The 24,014-nt window shown below is 36.4% G+C and overlaps 1 protein-coding gene across 15 annotated transcripts in view; it reads right to left on the bottom strand.

Moving 5' to 3' along the window:
• Window positions 1-24,014, bottom strand: part of Kmt2c (lysine methyltransferase 2C) — a 266,290-nt gene that overhangs the window by 47,586 nt on the left and 194,690 nt on the right. For 12 of the 15 annotated variants that reach the window (XM_076831496.2, XM_076831532.2, XM_076831540.2 and 9 more), the window contains 9 exons: window positions 16,148-16,276; window positions 14,400-14,519; window positions 11,398-11,528; window positions 8,522-8,702; window positions 4,406-4,510; window positions 4,036-4,083; window positions 2,859-2,987; window positions 2,648-2,680; window positions 2,437-2,556 (listed from right to left, as the gene is read on the bottom strand). In XM_076831496.2, coding sequence (XP_076687611.2) covers window positions 2,437-2,556; window positions 2,648-2,680; window positions 2,859-2,987; window positions 4,036-4,083; window positions 4,406-4,510; window positions 8,522-8,702; window positions 11,398-11,528; window positions 14,400-14,519; window positions 16,148-16,276 — 996 coding nt within the window. The remainder of the gene's footprint in view (window positions 1-2,436; window positions 2,557-2,647; window positions 2,681-2,858; window positions 2,988-4,035; window positions 4,084-4,405; window positions 4,511-8,521; window positions 8,703-11,397; window positions 11,529-14,399; window positions 14,520-16,147; window positions 16,277-24,014) is intronic. The other 3 variants (XM_076831548.2, XM_076831621.2, XM_076831598.2) reach the window with 1 other exon arrangement.

The following is a 24,014-nucleotide window of genomic DNA, read 5'->3' as shown; positions in this document are numbered from 1 at the left end:
TTCCATTTTCACCTATTCCTCAAAATGGGGAAAGGATCATAGAATTGCATACCTAACACAAATCAGGTAAGTTCAGCATGTACTTCATTAAATTTAATTAAAAAGAAGAGTTCCTCAATATTCTGTACCAATTGGCAATATAGTCTCTGAAAAAAAAAAAAAAATCTCATCCTTCCCAATCCCACACTTCAGCTAGCAAGACTACATGGGGGATCACAGCACTTTCATCTACAGCTCTAACTGCAACTGCCTGTAAGATACAACAAGGTGAATGTCAAACATTTACCAAACTAAAAGCTGTCTAAAACTAAATCCAGTGCACTGCATTACCTTCTACAGTACACATGCTCCTTATGTTCCTTTCTCATGTTTCCAGGTTGGGGCATGATTATCCTCTAGGCCAGCTTGGCTTGTGTATAGTTTAATTCATTTTATTTCCTCCCTTCTCCTTCCACCTTACATCCATACAATAACATAATTCTATTTATTCTAACTTTACTTTCTCGTATCTATTCCTTTCTTTTGTTAGCATTTCAATAACTTGACATAGACTTACATTGTAACTTACTCCCAACCACAATAAACTCATTACTACAACTGTTTTTGTCCAATACTGGCACCAATCCTAGTTTGCCAAAACATGTGACTGAGCAGTCTCATTACACTGGCATTACATTGGCTCACAGAAGCCTGGAGGAAACAGGCAACCCACCTCTGCCTGCTTTCACAGCTATCAATACTTCAGTTGTGCCCAATAAAGCACGGCCCATTTATCCCTTTCCTTCACTCTGGGAAATGTTAAAGCTGCCCTTCTGGAATACTTAAGTGTCTCACTTATAAAACCTGATCATGTTTTACCCATAAATTAGAACTACTATTCTTCCAAACATAAACACTGACATCTTAGTGGTTCTTGAGGCTCTTCTTGAATGACACTCTTCTATTAGTCAGGTGTACACCAAAAGTCTACATTAGGGTTACAATTTGTCAGGGTAGGCAGCCTTATTACTCCTCTTGAATTGCCTATTAGAAGCTAGCCCCCACCCCCCCAAAATACGTCTCCTTAAAACCTTTCTAAAAACCAGAATGTACTTCAAATGAAGTGATTTTCATAATAATTAACAGCTTTCATTAAGGAACATATCTTTAAACTGATGTGATCTCTAGAATACCTACTTTAAGTTACAGAAAACATGAAGAAAAATAGTTTTTATATGCTGAGAAGTACTGAAGAATTCCTAATCATTATAAAATCACATAGGAATAATTACAGCAAGCAAGAGCCATGTGGGGGTTTTACCCAATGGTGACCACATGCTTAATCCAGTAAACATCAAGGAGGATTTATATTAGTAGATATAAACCAGTAGAGTTAGAAACATTTTCAAATATAATTCCATTTTCAATTACAGAATTTTTCATGTTTATATAAAATTGGTAGTACAGAGAATTTATTTGCATGTTTTATCAATTATATAAAAAAGAATAAGAGTTTATAAAAGTATAATATTATTTCAGCATAAATAGACATGAAACATTGACAATAGAGAAATGTTCTTAAGTTCAAACTTCGAAACTGCACCTGTCTGTGGAATTCTAAGGTCCTTTCTAAAGAAATGGTTCTCATGCCTGTGGCTCTCTTCCTCCCTATCTATTCCTGCAGATCTTTATTCTAGGTTATCAGATTTCAGTTCTCTGGGAAGAGGAGGAAACTGAAGCCTTAAACCTATGTTATAATGAAGGTTAGTTACAGATAGGTCAAAGAAAACTGACAAAAAACAAACAAACAAAAAATAGGCAAATTTCTACACCACAGGAAATTTTAGTGTCCACAGGCTTGTAGTAAGGTCATTGATCTACTCTAAAGCTTGTACTGAACACATGCTCTGTGAGAGAGTTTACAGCAATGAGCAAGTCATGGGACCCTAATCTTGATCTTTAAAGCGCTTACAACTTACAGGTATAGCCTTATTGATCCAGACAGGCATTTCTAATCATGCTGCACACTACAGCTAAAAAAGCATGGAGCTGAGGTGGAGATGTGACTGGCTAACCTCTGAGTAAAGGACAGTGCAGGCAAAACGAGACCACTGGGTACAAGGCAGCCAGGTGACAGGAGGGTATGGTCCTCCAAACAGAACAGCCACTGTGTAGGGGATGACCAGAGTGAAAGTGAGCTGGGGCACGGGTTAAGGAGAGAGGGCAGGAACCATACACATCCTCCCCCACAGCCCAAAACCTAACCAACTACAGACTTGTAGAGGGAGGGAGGTATGAGACAGAAGTTAGTATTTTTTCCATCACAACAGAGGTGAGTTTTCTATCAATTTGTATATGTGGTCACTAAAAAACAGGACAAAATTTGCTTATATGTATGCCCACACATACACACATGTACCTGTGATACAGAACATCCTTGTGCAAACTGTAACATACCCTGATTGTGTACTGGCAAGAGCTGTGGTGCAGTGGGAGGCTGTGGTAATGGAGCTGGCTGAGTGGTCACGGGGCTAAGTACCGCAGTGAACAAGTCCTCAACATCCTTTCCTCCCAGCTCTAAGAGGCAAAGTAACAATAGTAATAAGATTAAAAGACCAGTAGATGGGGAATACCATTCTTATAAACTGAAAATTCAGAGCACAAATACCTGGAATTTTATATAACTTTCCAAGAATTGCTCCTAGGATAAAAGAAATAGAAATATTAACAACTTCTAATTCATTAAACTGATACAAAACATCATTTAATTGATACAGAAATTATGAAAATAGAAATCAAATCATAAGCATGCAGAAATCTTTGAAAGTCATATTTACTCATGTCTTTTAGAAAGCCTAGATGTAGGGCAAATATTTTACCATCTGTGACCATTTTGTCTAGCTCAGGACTGAGGATTCCATCTAGCTGCTCCTCACTTAATGGTCGTGAACTCTGACCAATGCTTGGCTGAGGCAAAGAGGAAGGATCATCAGCAATAGGACCAATATCTAAAAGAGCAAGGTAAACAAATTAAAAGGTCACTTCAGGATATTCACACAAAATGTACAGCACTACCGTTCTGCATTCCTGAAGAACAGAATGACTAAAGCAGTTACATGAAGACTACAGTTCTGAATTAATTGAGATTCTTGTATCAATTTGTACAATCCATTAGTAAAAATCAGGTACAACATGTCTGTAAACTTAGATACCACCTGATTTTTTTTTTTTTCCTCCAATACTAGGGCTGGAATCTGAGCCTTGTGCATGCAAGGCAAGCACTCTATCACTGAGCAATACCCCAAGTCCCAAAGTGGTCTTATTCAAAGTAAATACACCTCCTGAGGAACAAAAGAACTTATCTGATATTAACTTGATAAGATTTCTGCAAAACTAGACCCTATATTAAGCCAGGAATCTAGGAGAAGTCATTATACAAATAACTGCTTTAACATGAAAATAGTGGCATCAAATGTAATGTCCAATTACTATATATAATATGTGAAACAGGAGAGAGAAGTTTTACCATCAATTAAAGTCTAAATTCCCTATTAATGTTTAGTAAACATTATCCTTTATAGTTTTAATCATAAATTATCTTTAAAATTCTGTAGTCATATTCTGAAAATAAATTATGTTAATAATACTGTAACATCCCTCAGCTCATACATGTCAGTAGTTTCAGCAACAGTCACAATAATGCGGTCTCTCATGTCTTTTTTTCATGCTTTCTAATAGACTCTTTAAAAGTAAAAATTTAGTCTCCTCCCGTCTGATCTTGTATGAAGAACTAACTTTAACATTTGGGTAATATTATAAATTACATATCAATAAGAATAGAACCATTCATTTAAAAAATTTTACTAAGAAAGTCATCCAAAGCACAGTATAGCTATACTATGCTTTAGCTGTACACAAAAAAGGAAAAGCCAAGTGTGGATTAGTGATGAATTAGCACGACTAAAATATGCATGCACCTACAGGCTGTTTCAGCTGAAACCACTACAAAGAGAAGACTACTTCTAGTCAGCGGTCATCCATTGCTCAGTTTCTTACCAAATGGAAAAGGTGAGCTGTCAACCTGGAAAGTGCATAAATCAAGACCTATAAGACCCAAACCAAATAAAATGGATGGTTACCAGAGGAGCAAGAAGTGAAGGAAATGCAAACACAAGAAGAGGCCCAACACAGCAAGGCTGTGAGAGAACATGCTTTGCACCTGATATAACAGGAAGGCAACAGATTGCCCTGTTGCACCCTTAAACCAGGAAAACCAGGACAGGCCAAGTAAATGCCAGGTCCCAGACAGAGCCCAAACACAAAACTACCAAAATCCACTGAGTTTCTGGGAATAGGCTGAAGACTGGCTGGCTCCATACACACCTCATGTCAAGACAGGAATCAGGCAAACAGTGTGGACACATACCTGAACGATCAACTGACTTTGCTAGGTCATCTGAGATCATTCCAAGAATGTCATCATCTGTGTTTAAGACTTCAGAGATATCAGCTAGAGGGTCATCAGCAGAACCTAAATCCAGGAAGCAAGTTTTCAAATCTCAGTGTTTTCCTAGAAATTAAACTCTAAAATGCCCTAATTTATCCAATGTATGCATTTACTAATACCTGGAGTATAGCAGATGCTGAGGCAAGTGCTAGAATGATAAAAAAGTGACCATTTTTACTTCTAAAGTAAAGGATTTTTCATACCAAAGGCCATCAAGTTTTGAATAACAAAAATATTAAAAATTTAGTCTATTTTTTTGTGACTCATCTGTATTGTCAAAATGAAATTTGAAACCTGTAGGCGATAAAAGTGAGATAGAATGCTATAAGAAACAAAGTCAAAAAAAAATTCACTATGCAGTGTTGTCTTTAAAAAAATAACATCTAGGAAAAAAAAGGTTAATAAAACACGAAAGGCAAATTCATTATTTTAAAATTTCTTGCAAAGCATAAGCCAAGGAGCAATAAGACTGCTCCTTCATTCATTGATTCCAGTACCACTTCAGTACCAACAGAAACCGACTATGGGTTTACATATCTAGCACTGTTCCAACCACCGGAACAAGAGGCAGGGACCTGCCCTCAAAGGGCTCACTTTCTCTCAAGGAATTAGACAATAAGCAAAGGATGCCATGTAATGAGAAAAAGGATAAAAATAAGCTATGGGGATGCTGCAGTGGAAACAGCAGTCAGGGAAGAGCTGTTCAGTGAGAGGACTGAACACAGACTCCAAGGAAATGAAGGAGTCCTATGCACAAAGATGTAGAAGACTTGCCAAGCACAAGGAAAATAGCTGTACCAGCCCTGGCCAGAGAGGGGCTGTTGACCCAGGAGGCCCCCTGTGCTCAAGTTAATAAAGGCAAAGAGTGGGAGGAAACAAGCAGCAGCTGGTGCAAGATCATGTGAAGACTGGGATTTATCTATAGTGCAGGGGAAGCTGTTGGAGGGCTGCCCTGCACACAGGGGTGGGGCAAGGGTCAGCAATACTAGAAGGGTGGAGACCTGCTGCAGGTTCAGTGGGTGGTAACGAAGTCTGTGCTGCAGTGATGGACAAGGTGAAGGAAAAAGTGTTGGCTTTGGGATATATTTTGAAGACAAACAAACTGGGGACAGATAGGATGTGGAATTTAAGAAAATGAAAAGTAAAGGAGGATTTTAAGTGTTTTTGGCTTAATCAAATAGGAAATATTTGAACTCTTATTTAGGCCAGCTTTAGTAATTGTATTTGTTATTCAGTTAAAGAACATCTGAAATTTTTGATCCATCTCAAGTGTGTTTTTATTTAGCAATAAAAAGTGGGGAGGTAAGGGGCTGGGATTGTGGCTCAGCAGTGGAACGCTCGCCTAGAATGGGCGCGACCCAGGTTCCATCCTCAGCACCACATAAAAAATAAAGGCATTGTGTTGTGTCCATCTACACCTAAAAAATAAATATTTGAAAAAAAAAAAAAAAAAAAGTGGGGAGGCATAAATGTGATCCTCCAGATCAGACACCACTGTGAAACACACACAGTTCTGGTGCACCTCTCGGAGCTGGGGATGTGGCTCAAGCGGTAGCATGCTTGCCTGGCATGAATGGGGAACTGGGTTCAATCCTTAGCACCACATAAAAATAAAGATGTTGTGTCCCCGAAAACTGAAAAATAAATATTAAAAAAATTCTCTCTTTATAGTAAAAAAACAAACAAACATACACCTCTCAAATAGAATTCAAATCAAAAAGAGGACATCATAGACTTTCAAATTGCAACAAGCTAAAATAAGTTTTGTATACCCAAATATTCAGAACAATTTTAAAGAAATAAAAGTATTACATTAATCTATCTAGGTAACAGTGTATTTGCAAGAAAGAGATTCTGGACAATCCTTTGAGGGGTCATTTGTAGTTTTCTGTTTTGTCTTGAAGTAATGAAATTCTATATTTATATAACTAAATTTTAAAAGGCTGTTTAAAAAGTATGTTGTACCTACCTACAGTAAAAGATTTTATATCTTATCAACAAATCATTAAAAATAATTTAATGGGCTACATTGGACAAGATGACATTAAAAAAAGAAAACTCTAGTTTGTTAATTTTTCATTATAAAGGCAAAGGCTGGGTCAAATGGAAAGAATATTAAATTTAGGTTTTTGAAATGGGTTCCTAGATAGTCATTATTTCTTCAACAGTTTTGTGAGAGCTGTAACTTAATCAGTCCAATCTAGTTTGAATGAGCAGCCCAGGTGGTAACTGTAGGCAGGTGGATGTGACTAAAAGAGGATGGTCACTGAAGGTAAGCCCTAGAAGTGCCGTTCTTCCCTGAAGCCCAATCCTGGTTTCCTCTCTCTGCTTCTTAACCTAGCCATGAGTTAAGCAGCTCCTCCCACCCCATCACTGGACCCTTCCTCCATGATGTGCTACCTTACCTTGGACCCAGAGCAATGGAGCTGCCCATCTCTGGACTGAGTTCTCTGAAATAGTGAGCCCCAAATAAACTTTCCCTCTACTAATTTTGGTCACAGTAACCAAAGAAAACAAAAACATTTTACATCTAATTTCACTTTTTCCTTATAAAACTCAAGTGCAACAACTTCTGTTTAAGTCCTTAAATGGCATGTCATGATATGTTTAAAAAAAAAATCATTTGAAGACCCATAAGTATTTCATTATAGTCTTTTTTGTACAGGGTCTCTCTAAGATGCTGACACTGATCTCAAACTTGGGATCCTCCTGCCTCAACCTCTCAAGTTGCTGGGATTACATGTGTGTAATCCTACATTCAGTTTATTATACATTATTTAAACAACATATTGATAAAGATGAAATAACAAGGTTTTTTTTTTTTTTTTTTTTTAAATATCTGCTAAGGGTAAAGAAAGACCATGGACATTGACATTGGTCCAGTGTGTTCACCACTCATTGTTCATGGTGAGGAAGACCAGACATGAATATGCACACAAGAGGAGGTAAGACTACTTCTAATTTAAGTCAAACACAACACAACACAAAAGTCAGTATTTGCAGGGGATCAGGTGCTCAAGTTCCTTAAATTGGTCCCCTATGATGAAAATAACAGCTGCAGAGGACTGGCTATATTTTAATACACAACAATGCAAAGTTAACAAAACTTTAACTACTTAATAAGAAGTCATTTTTTTCTAGTGGAAAGTTGACTTAAAATTGTTTTTCAAAATAAATTTATAAAATTAACGAAAAGCAAATGTGAATCAATGGCAGAAGAAGCTTGTCAGAAAAAAAAAACACATTAATTTATGATTGGTAATATTTAAGTGGGGGGAAAACCCCACTATGATCCCAACACATATATTCAAATGAACTCCAAGAGCATTGTTGACATTAACCTTACTTTTGAAGGATACCAAGTTCTGCCACTTTCTGCAATTCTTCATAGTTGCCATATTTTCTGTACCTAGAACAACGGCTTGCAAACAGGGGCAGCTCTGCCTATGTGAGGCAATATCTGGAGACATTTTTGACTGTCATGACCTCATTAGATCAGAGATGCTATTAAATATCCTACAAGACATGGGAGAATCTCATTCCCACAACAGAGAGATATGTGCTCCACCCTGTCAGAGGAGGGAAACCCATGATTGTGGGCAATATATGTTCCTGGATTAACATGGTCTATCAGCAAGTTTCTCTCTTGAGGCATTCTTTCTGGTTTGCTCTGTTTCAAATATCTTTCAGCTATGTAATTAAAACAAATATACCTTACCTAAATTGAAGAATGTACTTATAGCTTACCAACTATAGCCAAATTATACCAGTTTACATTGTCCTCAGCAAAGTGTAAACCAAACATTTTCCTTCACAACTCTGAATTTCAAAGGCAGTTACAGAGATAAATTCACTTGCCAATCTTATAAAACTGTCCACTTAAAATAGCTGCATTTCCTAAATGTGAATTATACATTAATAAAGTTGATTCTTAAAATGCATATGAGGCCAAATAAAAGCATTTCTAAAGTGTGATCACACAGAAAGTAAATGTCATAGGATATAAAGAAAACACTTGTTAATTATTCTACATACCCTGAGTTCCAGGTTTTGATGGAGCTGAGGATGAACTAAGTAGTGGATCTAAGGAAGGATCCAAGAAACCTGTGTTCATGTTTGTTTTATAGGAAAGCTGAGCTGCATCTTCTGCTAGATTATCTAAACTCAGCTTGTTTTGTCTACTTGTATCCAGAAGATCTTTTCCAAAGAAAGCTTCCTAGACAAAGATAAGCACATAAGAAAATGATTAGTTGTAAAATTCTAAAAAGACAACATTATTCTGTCATCATTTTTGACAAGGAAATAGAAATAACAGAAAAGCTTTGTTTTTAACAATACAGAAATAAAATAGAGAAATACAAAAAGAACAAAGAAGAATTCTGTGAATTCTTTCATGGAGAATTCCCTTATATTAAGATTTTTTTTGGTAGCTTTGCTGGAGACAAATAAAATTATACAAATATGAACACAAAATTATATCAAATGTGTTTCTAGCAATGACAAGACAATAATTCAATTCTGGAAAATTAAGGTGCAATTAAATTTAAAAGATGACAGATTTACAATACTATCAGCACCTTAATTCATACTGTAAGAAACACTAAAGCTTCATGAATATTATTAATATTTACAGATTACTTGCAAAGGATAGCATAAGACTTTGATCTACAGTTTTAATATGCACACATTCAGGTAGCTTTAGTAACCTCATGTTGATTCATATAGCCACACAGAAGACTTACACTATAAATCTGAAAAAGGGTTTTAGAAGTCATTTTAACCATACCATGTGTGCAACACTTGCAGCTATTCTGGCTTTCTATTCCTCCAGATGAACTCTTCTGTATCTCTACACACTTCCCCTGATCTAGTGGCTGGTGCTTCCAGCTGGATTTCTGGTAATTCCAGATCTCCCCAGAACTTCTCAAAGATCAATACAGAAGACCAAAAGGAAGTACTCAGGACCCTTTTTCATATGCTTAAACCCAACCCTTTGTCTATTTTGTATGATGTGGCCTGTTGGAAAAAGGACCCTTTGTACAGAATGATTTTGCAGTAGCTATAAACATTTGACACACTATTGCCAAACACACATTAACTTTTAAAAGGATTCACTATAGCATTTCTATAATATCAAAAGGGAAAGCAGCCTTGATGTCCATCAGAAGGCACATGACTAAATAAATCAGAGGTACTCATACTATATAACAGTTTTAAAAAGTATGCAGAGACAGTGATATCAAGAAAAGCCTCAGAATACATTACTACACAGAGAACAGCTGAAAGGCATCCAGCAAAGTATGCAGAGACTATTATAAGAAAGTAAAAATAAATTATAAAAAAGTTCTAAAAGGACATACAGCAGAATGTTAACAATGCTAACTTTTGAAAGGGATTTGGGGGGTGAAGTCTGGTGGAGCAATGATACGTACACCTGATTTGAAATTTTCATACTTTTGAAATGGACAAGGTGTTTCACTATGAAAAAAATATATGAATATCCACAATGGTAGAACACTGGATGGAAATGGTCCATTTCTTTTCTAGCAATATTTTATCACCAGGAAAAATGCTGAAGAGCATAAAGAAAGAATAGAGGTACAAGTAAAGATGAGCCAAATGAAATATGGGTCTATTTCTTGACCAATAAAAATCCTGTTTTTGAAAAAAAAAAGGTGCAAAGCATTGGGGGACATAAAGGGAAAGAGGGAACTAAAACATTTCTTAAGGATATGTAAAAGTAAGGCAAGAGTTAGGTGCTCAACATCCATATTCTTATAAGATCTCAGACCATTTCTATGAGGTCGCTATTGCCATGATTTTACAGATGGGAAAACTGGGGCAAAAACGTGGTAAACAAAATCAATTGAATTAAGTAGTAACACAGTGATATTTAAACTCAGGACTCTGATTTTAATAGCTGAACTCTTTAATGTGAACATGGCCATTAGGATGTTAGTAGTCTAGTTACTAAAAAAAGAAAACTGAGCAAGTTGTACCCTAAGTGAAAGAAAGTATATTTTAAAACCAAGTTATAATGGTTACCTGGAAAAATCAAGGTTAACAAATGAATACAACCCACACAAGTATCTATATAGGCCACTGTTCTGCAGGAGGGACACATCAGATAGACAGTCTTACACAGTGAACTTAGATGGGCACTCAGTCTATTCCAGTTTAACTTTTTATGTGCGAAGATATAGAAGTCCAGAAGGATGAATGACAAGCTCAGGAATCTAGAATTAACTGGTGATAGAGCTGGATGTTTAATCCCAGCCCTAGGTTAAGTAGATGGCTATAACGCACAACTTCTTGAATTCTTCTGTGACTTGATGTTTACATAATGAACTAGAAAGATTTCCTTTATTACAGTCTATACTTACCAAATATAATTCCTTCTTGTTGAGAGAGATCTTTCTAGTATGAATTTTGAAACTCTTTGGCTTTGAATCTTTGCTTACTAGGCCTCTAAAAGCAGCAGACAATTATTAAAGCTGTGATGTCTGCTAATAAAAACTTTTTTTTTTGTTGGATAAACATAATTATCACAGGGTGCATTTGCAAAGGGAAATGTCAATAAGACTTGGGTTTGGTACATTATACAAGTGTGTGAATTGTTTAAAAGACAGATTTCCCCATTCCAAAGTGACTTATTATGGTTTATAGAATGCTCAGAAGTGAACAGGTGGGATGAAAAAAAAAATTTATGTGAAGTACCAAAGTGGAAAAAAAAAAAAAGGCAGGGGGTCGGGGTGGGGGGCAAATGTTAATTTTTATGGGGTCTGGAAAGACATTTGTAATGATTAAATTTAAAAAAGTAGAACACTAGCAAAAACCACAAGTCTATTTTTAAAAGCTCAATACACTTCCTCAACTAATGCTGTATAATATAATGTAAAGTAATATATTACTTGTAAGTAGGCAGGGAATGTTTCTTCAAGCTTATTTTTCCTTTTTCGGTATCTCTTCTTTATTTTTTCAGTGCTTTCAGCAACAGAAACAGATTCATCAAGTAGAGCATCTGGTAACTGCTCACTCCAGCCTGAAATAAGAGTCACACTTATGTGCATTTAAATTTCAGACAATTCAACCCAAGGAAACTTTTACAGCCGACCAACATATACAGTTCCACGTAAATGAACAAGCTTTTGTGACACAAAAAGATCTCAAAGCAAGTTTATTAGTAAGTTTTAAGCATCATAAAAATTCCATTTCATGTCTATTTAGTACTACTATGTTTCCTATTCTTGCTTAATTACCACCATTTCCTGGCAAAGCACTTTTGTTTTTTTTAATACAACATTTTGGTACAGACTTAAAAAAAAAAAAAATGAAATGCTCATGAATATGTGGGGAAAGCTTCTCATATACTCTCCTAAAGGAAACTGAGTAGGTATAACATTTTTTTGTAAAAGATAATGGAAACCGGCAACAAAAATCTTTTTAAAAATGTGTATTCTTTAATTCACCAATTCCAAGTTCCAAAATTCAATGTAAACGGGGTTTACATTGTGAAAACATTACTATCTATAAATATGCTCATAGATAACGAATACGGTCATGCAATGAACATTCATTCTCAAATTCTGAAAATAACAACAGAAAAAACACTGGACTGTGAAATCATCAGAGAAACAAGTGAAGCACACAGGGCAGAGAGACGAGCACACAAATGACAGGCACAGCTAAGGGCAGGGCGCTTGGGGCATCTCTTCTGAAAGCCAACATGGGCGATTCTGTGGCTGGACTACAGACTGACTCTTCTGAAAATAACAAACATTTCTTTCAGAAATGACCTTTTAACATGTATACTGACTACAAGTTAAGGTAAAGAAGGCGCCACAGAAACAAGCAAAGAAGTAAAACTCTGAATGCTAAAATCCAGTGACCTAGAACTCCAATTTTCAGAGCAGAATGCAGACTAGAAGATGAAGGTTAAGGGTGCTCTCTAAGGTAAAAAGAGTAACTGGGGTTGCCTTGAGAGAAGTGGAATGGTGACAAGACTCCATTATCGGGGCCTAACTATTTGAATCTTGCATGTATCTCAAATGCCTGTGTACAAAGCCTGATCACCAGCCCTGGAGTTCTCAGGAGGTTGTGGAACCAACCATTGAGGAGAAGTGAAGCCTCTGGATTTTCTCTCTCCCCACTGCCAGGAGGTGTGCAGCATCCTTTGCCACATGTCCCCGCCACAATATGCCTCCTCATCCTGGACTCAAATCAACAGAACCAGCTAACCATGGGCTGAAATCTCCAAAACTCTGAACCAAAGTAAATCCCGTCCTCCTTTTGATTGATTTTTTTCAGGTATTTTGTCACAGTAATAGAAAGTTGGCTGACAAAGGGCATATCAAACAAGAAATACAGCCTGCCCACCCAAACCACCACCCACCTCCAGCGCTCCAATACCAACAGCAAAGAAAACTACTTGTCATTGTGTCACAGAATTTGGTGCTCAGCCCAAAGGCAAAAAATAAAACTCTTCCCTGATAGTTCACAAACTCAATATAGCCCCAATGTGTAAAAATCCACAATTTATAAAACATGATTGAACAGAAGTACTTCAAACTAAGCATGTAGCTTAAAGTGGCCCTGAAGTAATAATAATGTAACCCCATGTTCCCGCAAGTAACAAAGGCAAATGTCTGGAAGAGCACACCCTCAATTTTCTTAAAAGAGTTCAGAGAATGCCCCCAAAGTTTACAGGAAGTAATTAAGCAAATATATATATCTCTCTCTCTGCAATGAAATGAGACACTAATAGAGACAACAGATATAAAGAATAGAATCAGACATGTAAAGGCTTCAGAAATTTTATATTTTAAAACAGATAATTACATGAAGGATTAAAAGACACATAAAGTAGAAGCTTTAAAAAGAAACTCAAGTACTAAAATATCAAAAAAGCAATTCAGAAAAAAATTGCATATAAAAATCAAAAAACTCAATTTGTAAGTTTTTATTAGATACAGTTGAAAATACATAACTAAAAATGCGAATCTTAAGAAATTATCTGGAGTACAGAAGACATGGAAAACTAAGAAGTTTTAATGAACACATCGGCTTCCTTAATCAGGGCTTATTAAAGCCATGTAAAGTCATATTGGAAATTTACTGAAAACCATCACAGAGCCTCCTGAAAATGGGCAGTATATTAATTCACCTGAGGTCAAAGCCCTAGAGGACATGCTGAAATCTCCTCCAGTATTCTTGCATCATACACTAAATATTTCAAAACATGCAGTCATACATACCATAGCATGCAGATAATGATGTCTGCATCAAAACCACTTCACAGAGTGAGAAAACAGCAGTGTACTCCTAACTGACAAAGTTGTGGCTTAAGCAATGATTTAGCTATCTCTGAAATGCTGAGTAAGGATGACAGAATGTTCACTGAAAAGATGGGTTTATAAAATACTACAAGTTAGTTAAGAGTTGTTGGGGTACCCCCATCATTTTCTATTAAATAGACTACAAGTTTCAAGTTATATGCAAAGTACATAAGGCAGGCAAAGGAAGGCCTCTGCGGAGGTTACCAGATCAGTTTAACCAACTGATTCTCAGTCCCTGCAGTTTATATTTAATACAGGAAATATATTTAATATGGGGAGGGGTGCTTGTAGCTCAGGGTAATATGTATACATAGTGAACATAAAGCCCTGGGTTTAATCCCCAGCACCAAAAGAAAAAGAGGGTTAAAAAAAAAAATTACTCAAAGGAATAAAGTTTATTGAATTTAAACCATTTCCTTATCAAACTTGACTACTATATACTAAGTCTGAAATCTACAGGCACTCAAATCCTTTGATCAGTAAAAGGCAATAAGATCATGATGGTAGCATTATTTAAAACGGTTCTAATAGAAATACCAAGACTTAGGGGGTTATAGCAAACAGAATCAGTACCATACCATCATCTCTGCTAGGTAACTGCTCAGAAATAGAGCCTGATGAATCTTTTCTGATCACGGATCTTTTGGTTTTTCCTTGCCCAGTTCGACTTCTTTGCCGAACCATGAATCCACCAATGCCTATCCAAAAAAGAAATTGGGTAAGCAGATAAATAATCAACTTCTCCCTATAGTTCTACAGTAAGTAGTATGAAATGTCTGTGTTTAACACTAAGGCATTTTCCAAAATTTAGTTTGGTCTAATCTAAATCAACAAACTCATTTTTATATAAAATAGAAAAGGATGGAAATAAGTAAAAACTAAAAGTCAAAGCCATTGCTATCACTAATCAAACAAGAATCCAACTCTGCTAGAGTAGAGAAAGACTTGTATTGTATGCAGGTCCTCCTCCACACAAGGCCAAGCAGGTCCTGAATCATGGATTGTCCTCATGTGTGATCAGCTCACACCCCACAGTATCTGTACACTGAGGCTAATCATGATAAACATAATAATCATAATGAGACTAGATGACACACTCACTAGTGAAGACTGCTTCAGGGGACCATGTCTAGTTCTTCCTTACTAAGAGGACCTTCGGACACGATACACAGAATGCTGTCGTTAAAGTTCAGAATCTGGAGTCAGGCTACATAATTCTATTCAATAACTAAATTCAGGCAGTTTATTTAATTTTTCAGTGCCCCAGTTCCCTCACTGGTAAAATATGGATAATGTACAGCATGTCCTCATATACATGTCCTAAGTGCATGCAAACTAATACATGTGAAGCACTAAGTCAGAATGAAGTGCTGTCCCAGTCAACATTATCAGCTTTGGCCAAATGATAAAGTCATCAGGCGATATACTGTGTGACCTCATGGCCCCTCAATTAAAGGGACAACTTCCCGTGAACCACAAAAAGAAAACAAAATGAAACATCCAAGTTCCAAAGAGAATCTGCAACGTCCGACTTGACTAAGAGCACTTGTAGGCCCGATGATTAGAACAAAACGGAGCACATCCTGAAGATGACCTGAAGGAAACTGATCCCCAGTCCTTATAATAATGGATGTGGTCCATTATATTTTAATAAAATATAAGCCATCAGAAGAATAAAGATTGTACTGATTCAATTTAATACCTCATTTACTGATAAACAGACATTAATAAATGATGTTAAAATACGGCCTACAATTTCTGTATTGTGGTGTTCCCATAATTATTTTTCAGTAAGGTAAATAAAATCTGACAAGCAAGGCGATTTTCCCCTCTGCCCCTAAGAAAGACAGAAAATAAGGAAGTTCTCAGTCTGTTATATATTAAGGGGACTATAAATACTACGAAGAATAAGAACCTTTCTTGTTTACACTCATACTGTGCTTACTGGCACTCCTGCATAAATGCTGACATAAGTTTTTAAAAAGTAAAAATATCAGAAAGTGAATGCTGAAAAGTAAGACAAATATACTCATCAGCAGAAACACATAACTGGTCCGAGACAGTAACTGTAAGTAAAAAGCAATCCAGTAAAGCATTTTTTAAAAGAAGTAAATTTAGAGTAAGGCAATAATAATTTATTGTTACATAGACACTCAGCCTATAGAATTTGTCATCTACAAAGCACACTCAAGAAGTCAATTCTGTATCTATAAACACAAGTTTTAGACAGTGGTTAAGATGCTATGCCTCATCCTGATATTCAGTTATAACTGAGGTTCTCAATATCCTCTTAAAGTGGACAGTTTTGGTTACATTAGAACTTCACCTGGTCTGTATGGCTTCCTTTTTCTCTTTTTGACACCATCTGTTCCTTCTATTCCCTTTGCTTCGTCATCCACAGCTTCTCGCTCAGGACTAGATTCTGATTTTCCATCACAATCCATAAGTTCTCCTTCTGGAAAAGAAGTAAATCTATGGATGAAACTGGAAAAATTTATCAAACACATGATCCCTAGCTAAAGGGAAACACAAAGCAAAGGGGCCACCAAGCCATTCTAGTCAAGTACCCCAGAAGACAGGAAAAGTAGAGAAAGAGGTCCAAGAGGCCCCAACTGGTGGTAGAAATGTTTGCACAATGCTCTTGGCAAATAAAACTAGACCCAGAGAGCAAGCTCAAAAGACAATTATTAACCAATTTGCACTTTATAAACCACTCACTAGCCTTTAGTTATATCTCCAGGTCCCAGACCCCAAGGCTCTCTCTAACCCAGAGCTCTCCTCAGAGCTCCAACCACAGCTACAGCTGGGTGCTGCTTGATCACTGAAAACCATGCATAGAGATTCTAAGATGAGCCTTCCCTTCCCTGTGTCACCCATCACCATTAAAAGACAAAAGCAACCCAAGGAAGAAGGAACCTGGAAGAAGTCTTGACAATCCCTAATCTCTTCCACAATCAAGACTTCTCAGTCTCTCTCAAAAGCAGTTTATTTCTCACTACCACCACCTTTGTTCAATCTAGCAGATAATTTACTATAATATCCTCCTCTCTTATTCCTGGCCCAATGCTTACAACTATCCAATCAATTCTTTTTTTTTTTTTTTTTTTGAGAATTTTAATATTTATTTTTTAGTTATCGGCGGACACAACATCTTTGTTTGTACGTGGTACTGAGAATCGAACCCGGGCCGCACGCATGCCAGGCGAGCGTGCTACCACTTGAGCCACATCCCCAGCCCCATCAATTCTTTAAATTGCAGCATGAATGGTCTCTATATAAATATGTATCAATTTTCTGTTTCAAATCCTTTCACGTCTTGCCAACACCCTCAAAATAAAGTGAAAATTTTGAAGTTCACTGTAACAGTCTCCTGTAAACTCGCCAGTTTCATCACATTCCTACTATGGTAAACCATGTTCAGTCCTCAAATTTATCAAGCTTCTTTCCACTTCTGTCAATCACTGCTTTCTTTGATTCCTCTTTCAAGATTTATTCTAACCATCATTGTATTACAGAATTCCTGATATCTAGAGAAGGCTATGTCCCACGGATCCATGATGCTATGCACTGATGTTATACTTCATTTTCACTGATTTTCTAAAGTCTGTGGCGCTGAAAGATAACATTCTCCATGAAAATAGGTACTAAGACTTTTCTATACCAATTGTGTCTTTAGCATGGTGCATAACATGTGTTAATAAATATTTCACTGGCCAAAGAAACTAAAATCAAGTAATATACTTAAAAATTCACGTTTCAGAAATGCAATTTTCACAATATGGTAATAATATGGTAATCAAACTTTTTCAATTCTGTACATGCTTTACATTGTGCTACAAGAAAAAAATTTATCAAAGAACTTTTATTTCTTTTCCTTACTAAATATTACACATAACAAGTTTGTTATTTGAGGACAATTTGATACTGTTTATTAGCACTTTGCCTAGAATATGCTGGGGACCCTGAGTTCCATACCAATCACAGCAAAAGGAAGAAAGCTAGCTTGTGAAAATTTATACATGATAGCCAAAACCAAAACAAAGATCCAGTAGAGGGGCAAGAATGAAAAACAGAGAAACCAGATGAGTAGGTTTCATGTCTAAATACCAACTCTGGGAATGAGAGAAGAGGACGATGCAGGGAGAAATCATACGACACATCAAGCGTTTTCAACACTGACAAGCACAAGGCAGCAGACTGAAAGACACCATCAGTGCCTGAGAGAGCACACAAAAATACCCAAGTAGAGGAAAGTGGAGAGAGAGAGAGAGAGAGAGAGAGAGAGAGAGAGAGAGTGTGTGTGTGTGTGTGTGCGTGCGTGCGTGTGAAATCACAGAACATTGAGACCAAGAATTTCCTGAAATTCCAACAGATTCCAGAGAAAACAGGTCACAGGTCACAGGTCACAGGTCACAGAGAATCGAGTTCCCCTTATATAAAGACAACAGAACAAAGACTTCCAAATGCTAAAAGAAAATGTGTTTCCAACCTAGAAGAGATCAAGCAGGAAAGAAGATAAAATAAATACATTTTGGGGCTGGGGATGTGGCTCAAGCGGTAGCGCGCTCGCCTGGCATGCGTGCGGCCCGGGTTCGATCCTCAGCACCACATACAAACAAAGATGTTGTGTCCGCCGAGAACTAAAAAATAAATATTAAAAAATTCTCTCTCTTTCTCCCTCCCCCACTCTCTCTCTCTCCCACTCTCTCTCTCTCCCACTCTCTCTTTAAAAATAAATAAATAAATAAATAAATTTTCAGAAGTGTATAATTCCTCAAATATGCATTCCTTACATTCACTCTCTCTCGGTAAACAATAGGTTATACTCTACCAAAATGAGGGCAAGGAACAAGAGAAAGGAATATCTGAAGCCACAGAAAACACGTGACACAGCATAGGAACAAAGACAGTCCCCAGTAAGGAGAGAATGCCAAAATCAATCATGTCTGACGCTTCGTGGTCTGAAACAACACTGGATGCATTCACTCCAAAGAGAGTGCACAGGAGCAGTGAAATTAAGATAGCACTTTACAAGCGAGACCCTTTCCCCCAGTGGCTCAGGAAGCACACATTCGAGATAAATAGCGCATAGTGGGGTTTGCAGTACCGTTTAGCATGACCACCATCATGGAAGTTGATAATTCTAACCAGCACCTTCACTTGGGCCTTCTGGCTCCACAGACTACAATGCAGGAAAGTACCGTATTGCCCATATATGAGAAACTCTCCCATAAATACAGGTTTGTACGTGAATAAATAATATTCCAGAGAAAACAAATCTCTGGAATATTATAAGAAAACAGTGGTTCTCTTTAGACAGGATGTTTGGGAAGTTTTCATCACTTACTCTTTCGAACCTGTGTATTTTTTTGGGTGTGGGGGGGTATTCTTTAATATCATGTACAGATATTACCTATTCAAAAACAAGCCTCCAGTGGGAAAAAAACTGAAAGCTTTTCTCAAATATCTGATACACAGCAAGGATGCCCTCTCTCACCTACTTCTATAAAACATACTACTAGGAAGGACTAATAAAAGCAATATGACAAGAAAAACAAAATGCATACAGTCAGAAAAGTAATAAAATTATATCTATTTACAGATGGCATGATCCTATATGAGGAAAACTATCTAAAGACTCCCAGGAAAATTATTAGAATAAGTGATTTTGGTTAAATAACAGAATATGAAACCAACATATGAAAATCAGTTTCACCTCTTTATACCAATAATGCTTTATCCAAAAAAGAAATAAAGAAAACAATTCCAGGGCTGCAGATATAGCTCAGTAGGCAGAATGCTTGCCTTACATGCACAAAGCCATGGGTCAAAACCTCAGCACCACCCACCACCAAAAAAAAAAAAAAAAAAAAAAATTCCATTGAAGATCTGGGCTGGGGCTGGGGCTCAGAAGTAATGCACTTGCCTGACATGTGTGAGGCACTGGGTTTGATTCTCAGCACCATATAAAATAAATAAATAAATAATAGATAAATAAAGGTCTATCGATAACTTAATTTTTTTTAAAAAAAGCTGAAGATCTGTACACAAAAATTAGGAGAAAATGGTGTAAGAAATAGAAGATATAAATAAACAGAAATCCCATATTTGTAGAATGGAAGAATACTGTGTACCACCCAAGGAAATATGCAGATTCCCATAATGTCTATCAAAATTTCAATGGCACTATTCACAAAAATGGAAAAAATGATTCTAAAGTTTGGACGGAATCACAAGAATTCCAGGAGATAAAACAGTGGAAGCATCACACTACCCACTTTCGAATTATATTTCAAAGTTCTCGTAATCAAATGGTATAGTATTAACATAAAAACAGAGAAACTACAGGAACAGAAATAGAAAACCCAGAAATAAACCCAAAAATATAATCAATTCCTTTTTAACAAACTTACCAAAAGACAAAATAGGGGAAAAAGATAATCTCTTCAATGAAAAACTGTCCTGGTACAACTACATATTCATAAGCAAAGAATAAAATGTGATGCTTATTTACATACCACACCCAAAAATCAACTAAAAATGATTAAAGTTCTAAATGTACAATCTGGAACCATAAAGATCCTAGAAGTAAAGGGGAAATTTCCTTGGCGATTACTTTCTGGATACCCACTGAAATCAGAGGGATCAAAAGCAAAAATAAACTAGTAGAACTTTGTTACACGAAAAGTTCCAGCATGGCAAAAGGAATAATTAGCATAATGGAAGGCAGTACATGGGTTTGGGGAAAATATGTGCAAACCATAAATCTCATCAGATAAAGGACTAATATGTGGGGGGAAAAAAAATCACACAACCCTAGAGCAAAAAATAAAAACAAAGCAACAAATACAATTAAAAATAGGAAAAGGAAGGGGGGAATCATGAATTGAAATTGATTTCTATGCATGTATGAGTATATCAGGATGACCCCAACTAATAAGTATTAGAGCTTACTCTAATAAAAAATTTAAAAATGGGCAAAGGACCTGAATAGATTTTTCCAAAGACAAGAATGAGGCAAAAGTATATAAATGGTGCTCCACATCATCAAACAACAGGAAAATGCAAATTAAGATCAAAGTGACATGTCATTTCATATCTGTTAGAAGAGCTTTTAACCAAATGATAAAAAATAACCTGAATATGAAGATATGGAAAAAAGGGAACCCTTATACGCTGCTGGTGGGAAACTGTAGTGGAAAACAATAGTAAAGAGGTTTCTCAAAAATAAAGATAAATACAACTACTACAAGACTCAGCAACTCCTCCTTTGGATATATACCCCGCACACCAAAATGAAATCAGCACCTCACAGAAATAACTGCATTCCTTAGTTCATGGCAGTATTATTCAAAATAGCCAAGATATGGAAAGAACCTCTGTGTCCAAAGACAGATGAACATATAAATTGTAAAATGCACATCAACACATACATATGTATATATAAATACACATATGTACATTTGAATAGATACAATGGATCACTGTACAGACTTTAAAAAGAAGATAATGCCATTTGCAACACAGATGAACCCAGAGGACATAATGCTAAGTGAAATGAGCTAGGCATAGAAAAATACTCTTTGATCTCACTTATATGTAGAATCTTTAAAAAAAGAAATTGAATAAACAAAGAGAAAGTGCAAAGAATGCCTGAGTTCAAGCATGCCCAGTACTAAAAATACATAAAATTAATGTTAGCTCAACTGTCTAAAATGCAACAAATATTTGATTTAATAAAAAAACAGCATATACTCTTTGATTTGTTTTTTCCAGTTTAAGCATACCTAAAAACCACAAAACTAATTTTAAGCATGTGTGTGCACATATACATACATGTTTTCTCAGGAAAGCAAAGTGTGGGCATGCTAAATTTTAAAAAAGGATTTTTATTTAGTTAACAACAATCATTAATCTCATCTCTAAGGAAGACACCTCTCCTTTCACAAAGGTTTTGAGATCCTGAGACACAAATGAGCATAAGGAATAGTCGGGAAAATATTGCTTAATCAATCTTTTCAACTGTAACATTGTCTTTATTAACATCTTCCACATCCAACATATTAAACAACATTCATGTTCTTTCAAATTCAGTGAAACTAAAGACAGATTCAGTAAATAAAGTTAAAGATGACTATCTCACCACATGAATAGAAAAAAGGCAAGGGTCATTTTTCAACTGATTTTCCCTTACCCTGACAAGGGTCATTAAGAGAATATAAAAATGAAATATACCACGCATTTCTCATAGTATTTCTCTACACAATGGCAGCCACATAGAAAACTTTCTAAGGGTTTTTGTTCTTTTATTTTTAAAAGGTTCTATAATCTCAAAAGTTGGAAAATAATATGTGCTATCAAGAAACCTTTCATATTACATAAAATGCAGCACTTCCCAAACTTAAGTGACTATGGATGCAACTCTTTTTCAGACAGATTTTAATGTCTTTGGAACCTGAAATTTCTCAGTGTCCTCCTAGACACATGGACGACTACTACTACTACTACTACTACACAACCCAAAAGTTTCGATATACTTTATAATTATATTCTATTCCACAGTATTTGAAAATCACTTTCACATAAGCAATAAAAACCTCCCCTTACAAGAGACTCAAAAAACACTACTACTACAGAAATGTGAGGATCAGATGGTAAATAATTAGGAATAAAAGATAATTTCTTTGCAGGTGATGATTGCTCTTCACTAGGACAATGGGTGCAGCCTCCTGTATGATCCAGCTACTGCATCTCTAAAACCTAACTGTCTATTCACATCACAGCAGACAGATTTTCTTCAAGTGAGATCATGCCCTTGTACTTCAGAAACTCAATGATTACCCCACCCCCATTCCACTCTGATGAATATAGACTCCTTCACCCATCTGTCCTGCATGATCTCCAGAGGCTCCGTCCTCACCAACACCTCTGCTCTTATTGCATCCGACTGTCCGCTTAGTTCACTCTGCAGACATGGTGGTCTTCACAGCATTCCTCAAAAATGCTGGGCACACTTTCTCCCAGGGCCTTTGGCCTGCCTTTGTTATTGTCTGGGATGCTCAGTCCTCAGGTTATTAAGAGGTTTACACACTCACCCCCTTGGAGTCTGTGCTTAAGTATCACTTTCAGTTCATCTGACCCCATGACACCATTGTCTACACTTTCAATTTGTTTAACTGCTTACTTTTCCCTTAATATTTACCAAATGCATTACAAATAACTGATTTAATATTATGAGGGGTTTTTATTTCAGTAGTCCTTTTCCATAACACTAAAATGTAAGCTCCATAAGCAGAGGATTTTATCTACTTTGTTCAATGACATAACTTTCAACATCTGGCTTGTACTATACATTCAATGATGAAACAAAACTAATTATTTTTAAATCAGCTGAAAAGAAACAATTACCTTTATTACAGTTTAGATATGAGGTGTCTCCCACAAAAATTCATGGATGAGACAATGCAAAAACACTGAGGTAAAATGATTGGGGTTATGAGAGCTTTGGATTAACCCAATCGGTGAATTAATGCCCTCAGAGGAATTAACTGAGTGGTAACCGAAGGCAGGTAGGGTATGGCTGGAGGAGGTGGGCATTGGGGACATGCCTTTGCGGATATCTATTTTGTATCTGGCAAGTGATTCTCTTTCTGCTTTCTGATCAACATGTGAGCCATGGACCTCCACCATACTCTTCCACCATGATATTCTGCCTTACCTCAAGCCCCAAGAAATGGAGCAGACTGTGCATAGACTGAGACTGCTGAAACCATGAGCCCCCAAATAAACTTTTCCTCATCTAAAATTGTGCTTGACATGTCTTTGGACACAGCAAGGGAAAAAAAAAAAAAAAAAACTGACTAAAACAACCCTAAAAATAAAAAATCTCACAGTGACCTTCTCTGGAGATAAGCCAAAACATGACTCATACTGAATTTAATATTACTAGTAAAAATTTCTGGTTATCTTAAAAGAATTCAGCTATGGAAAATCTTAAGATATCTATGCTTTATGAATCAATGATTTATGAGTACCTGTGAATACAAATGTATAACTGAAGTAATATTCGTAACAATTTTTCCATTTATAGAATGTACAGATCAAATTCTACCTTAACCTAAGCACAGGTTTACAGGATCTGAAGCAGCTTATGCTGGTACCTAGTGGATTTGAGGTCAAGTTCTCTGATTCTG

This window comes from Callospermophilus lateralis, chromosome 1 (assembly GCF_048772815.1).
Source record: "Callospermophilus lateralis isolate mCalLat2 chromosome 1, mCalLat2.hap1, whole genome shotgun sequence".
Classification (NCBI taxonomy): domain Eukaryota; kingdom Metazoa; phylum Chordata; class Mammalia; order Rodentia; family Sciuridae; genus Callospermophilus; species Callospermophilus lateralis.
The sequence above is the reverse complement of the archived record's forward strand: the minus strand, read 5'-3'. Positions and strand labels throughout refer to the sequence as shown.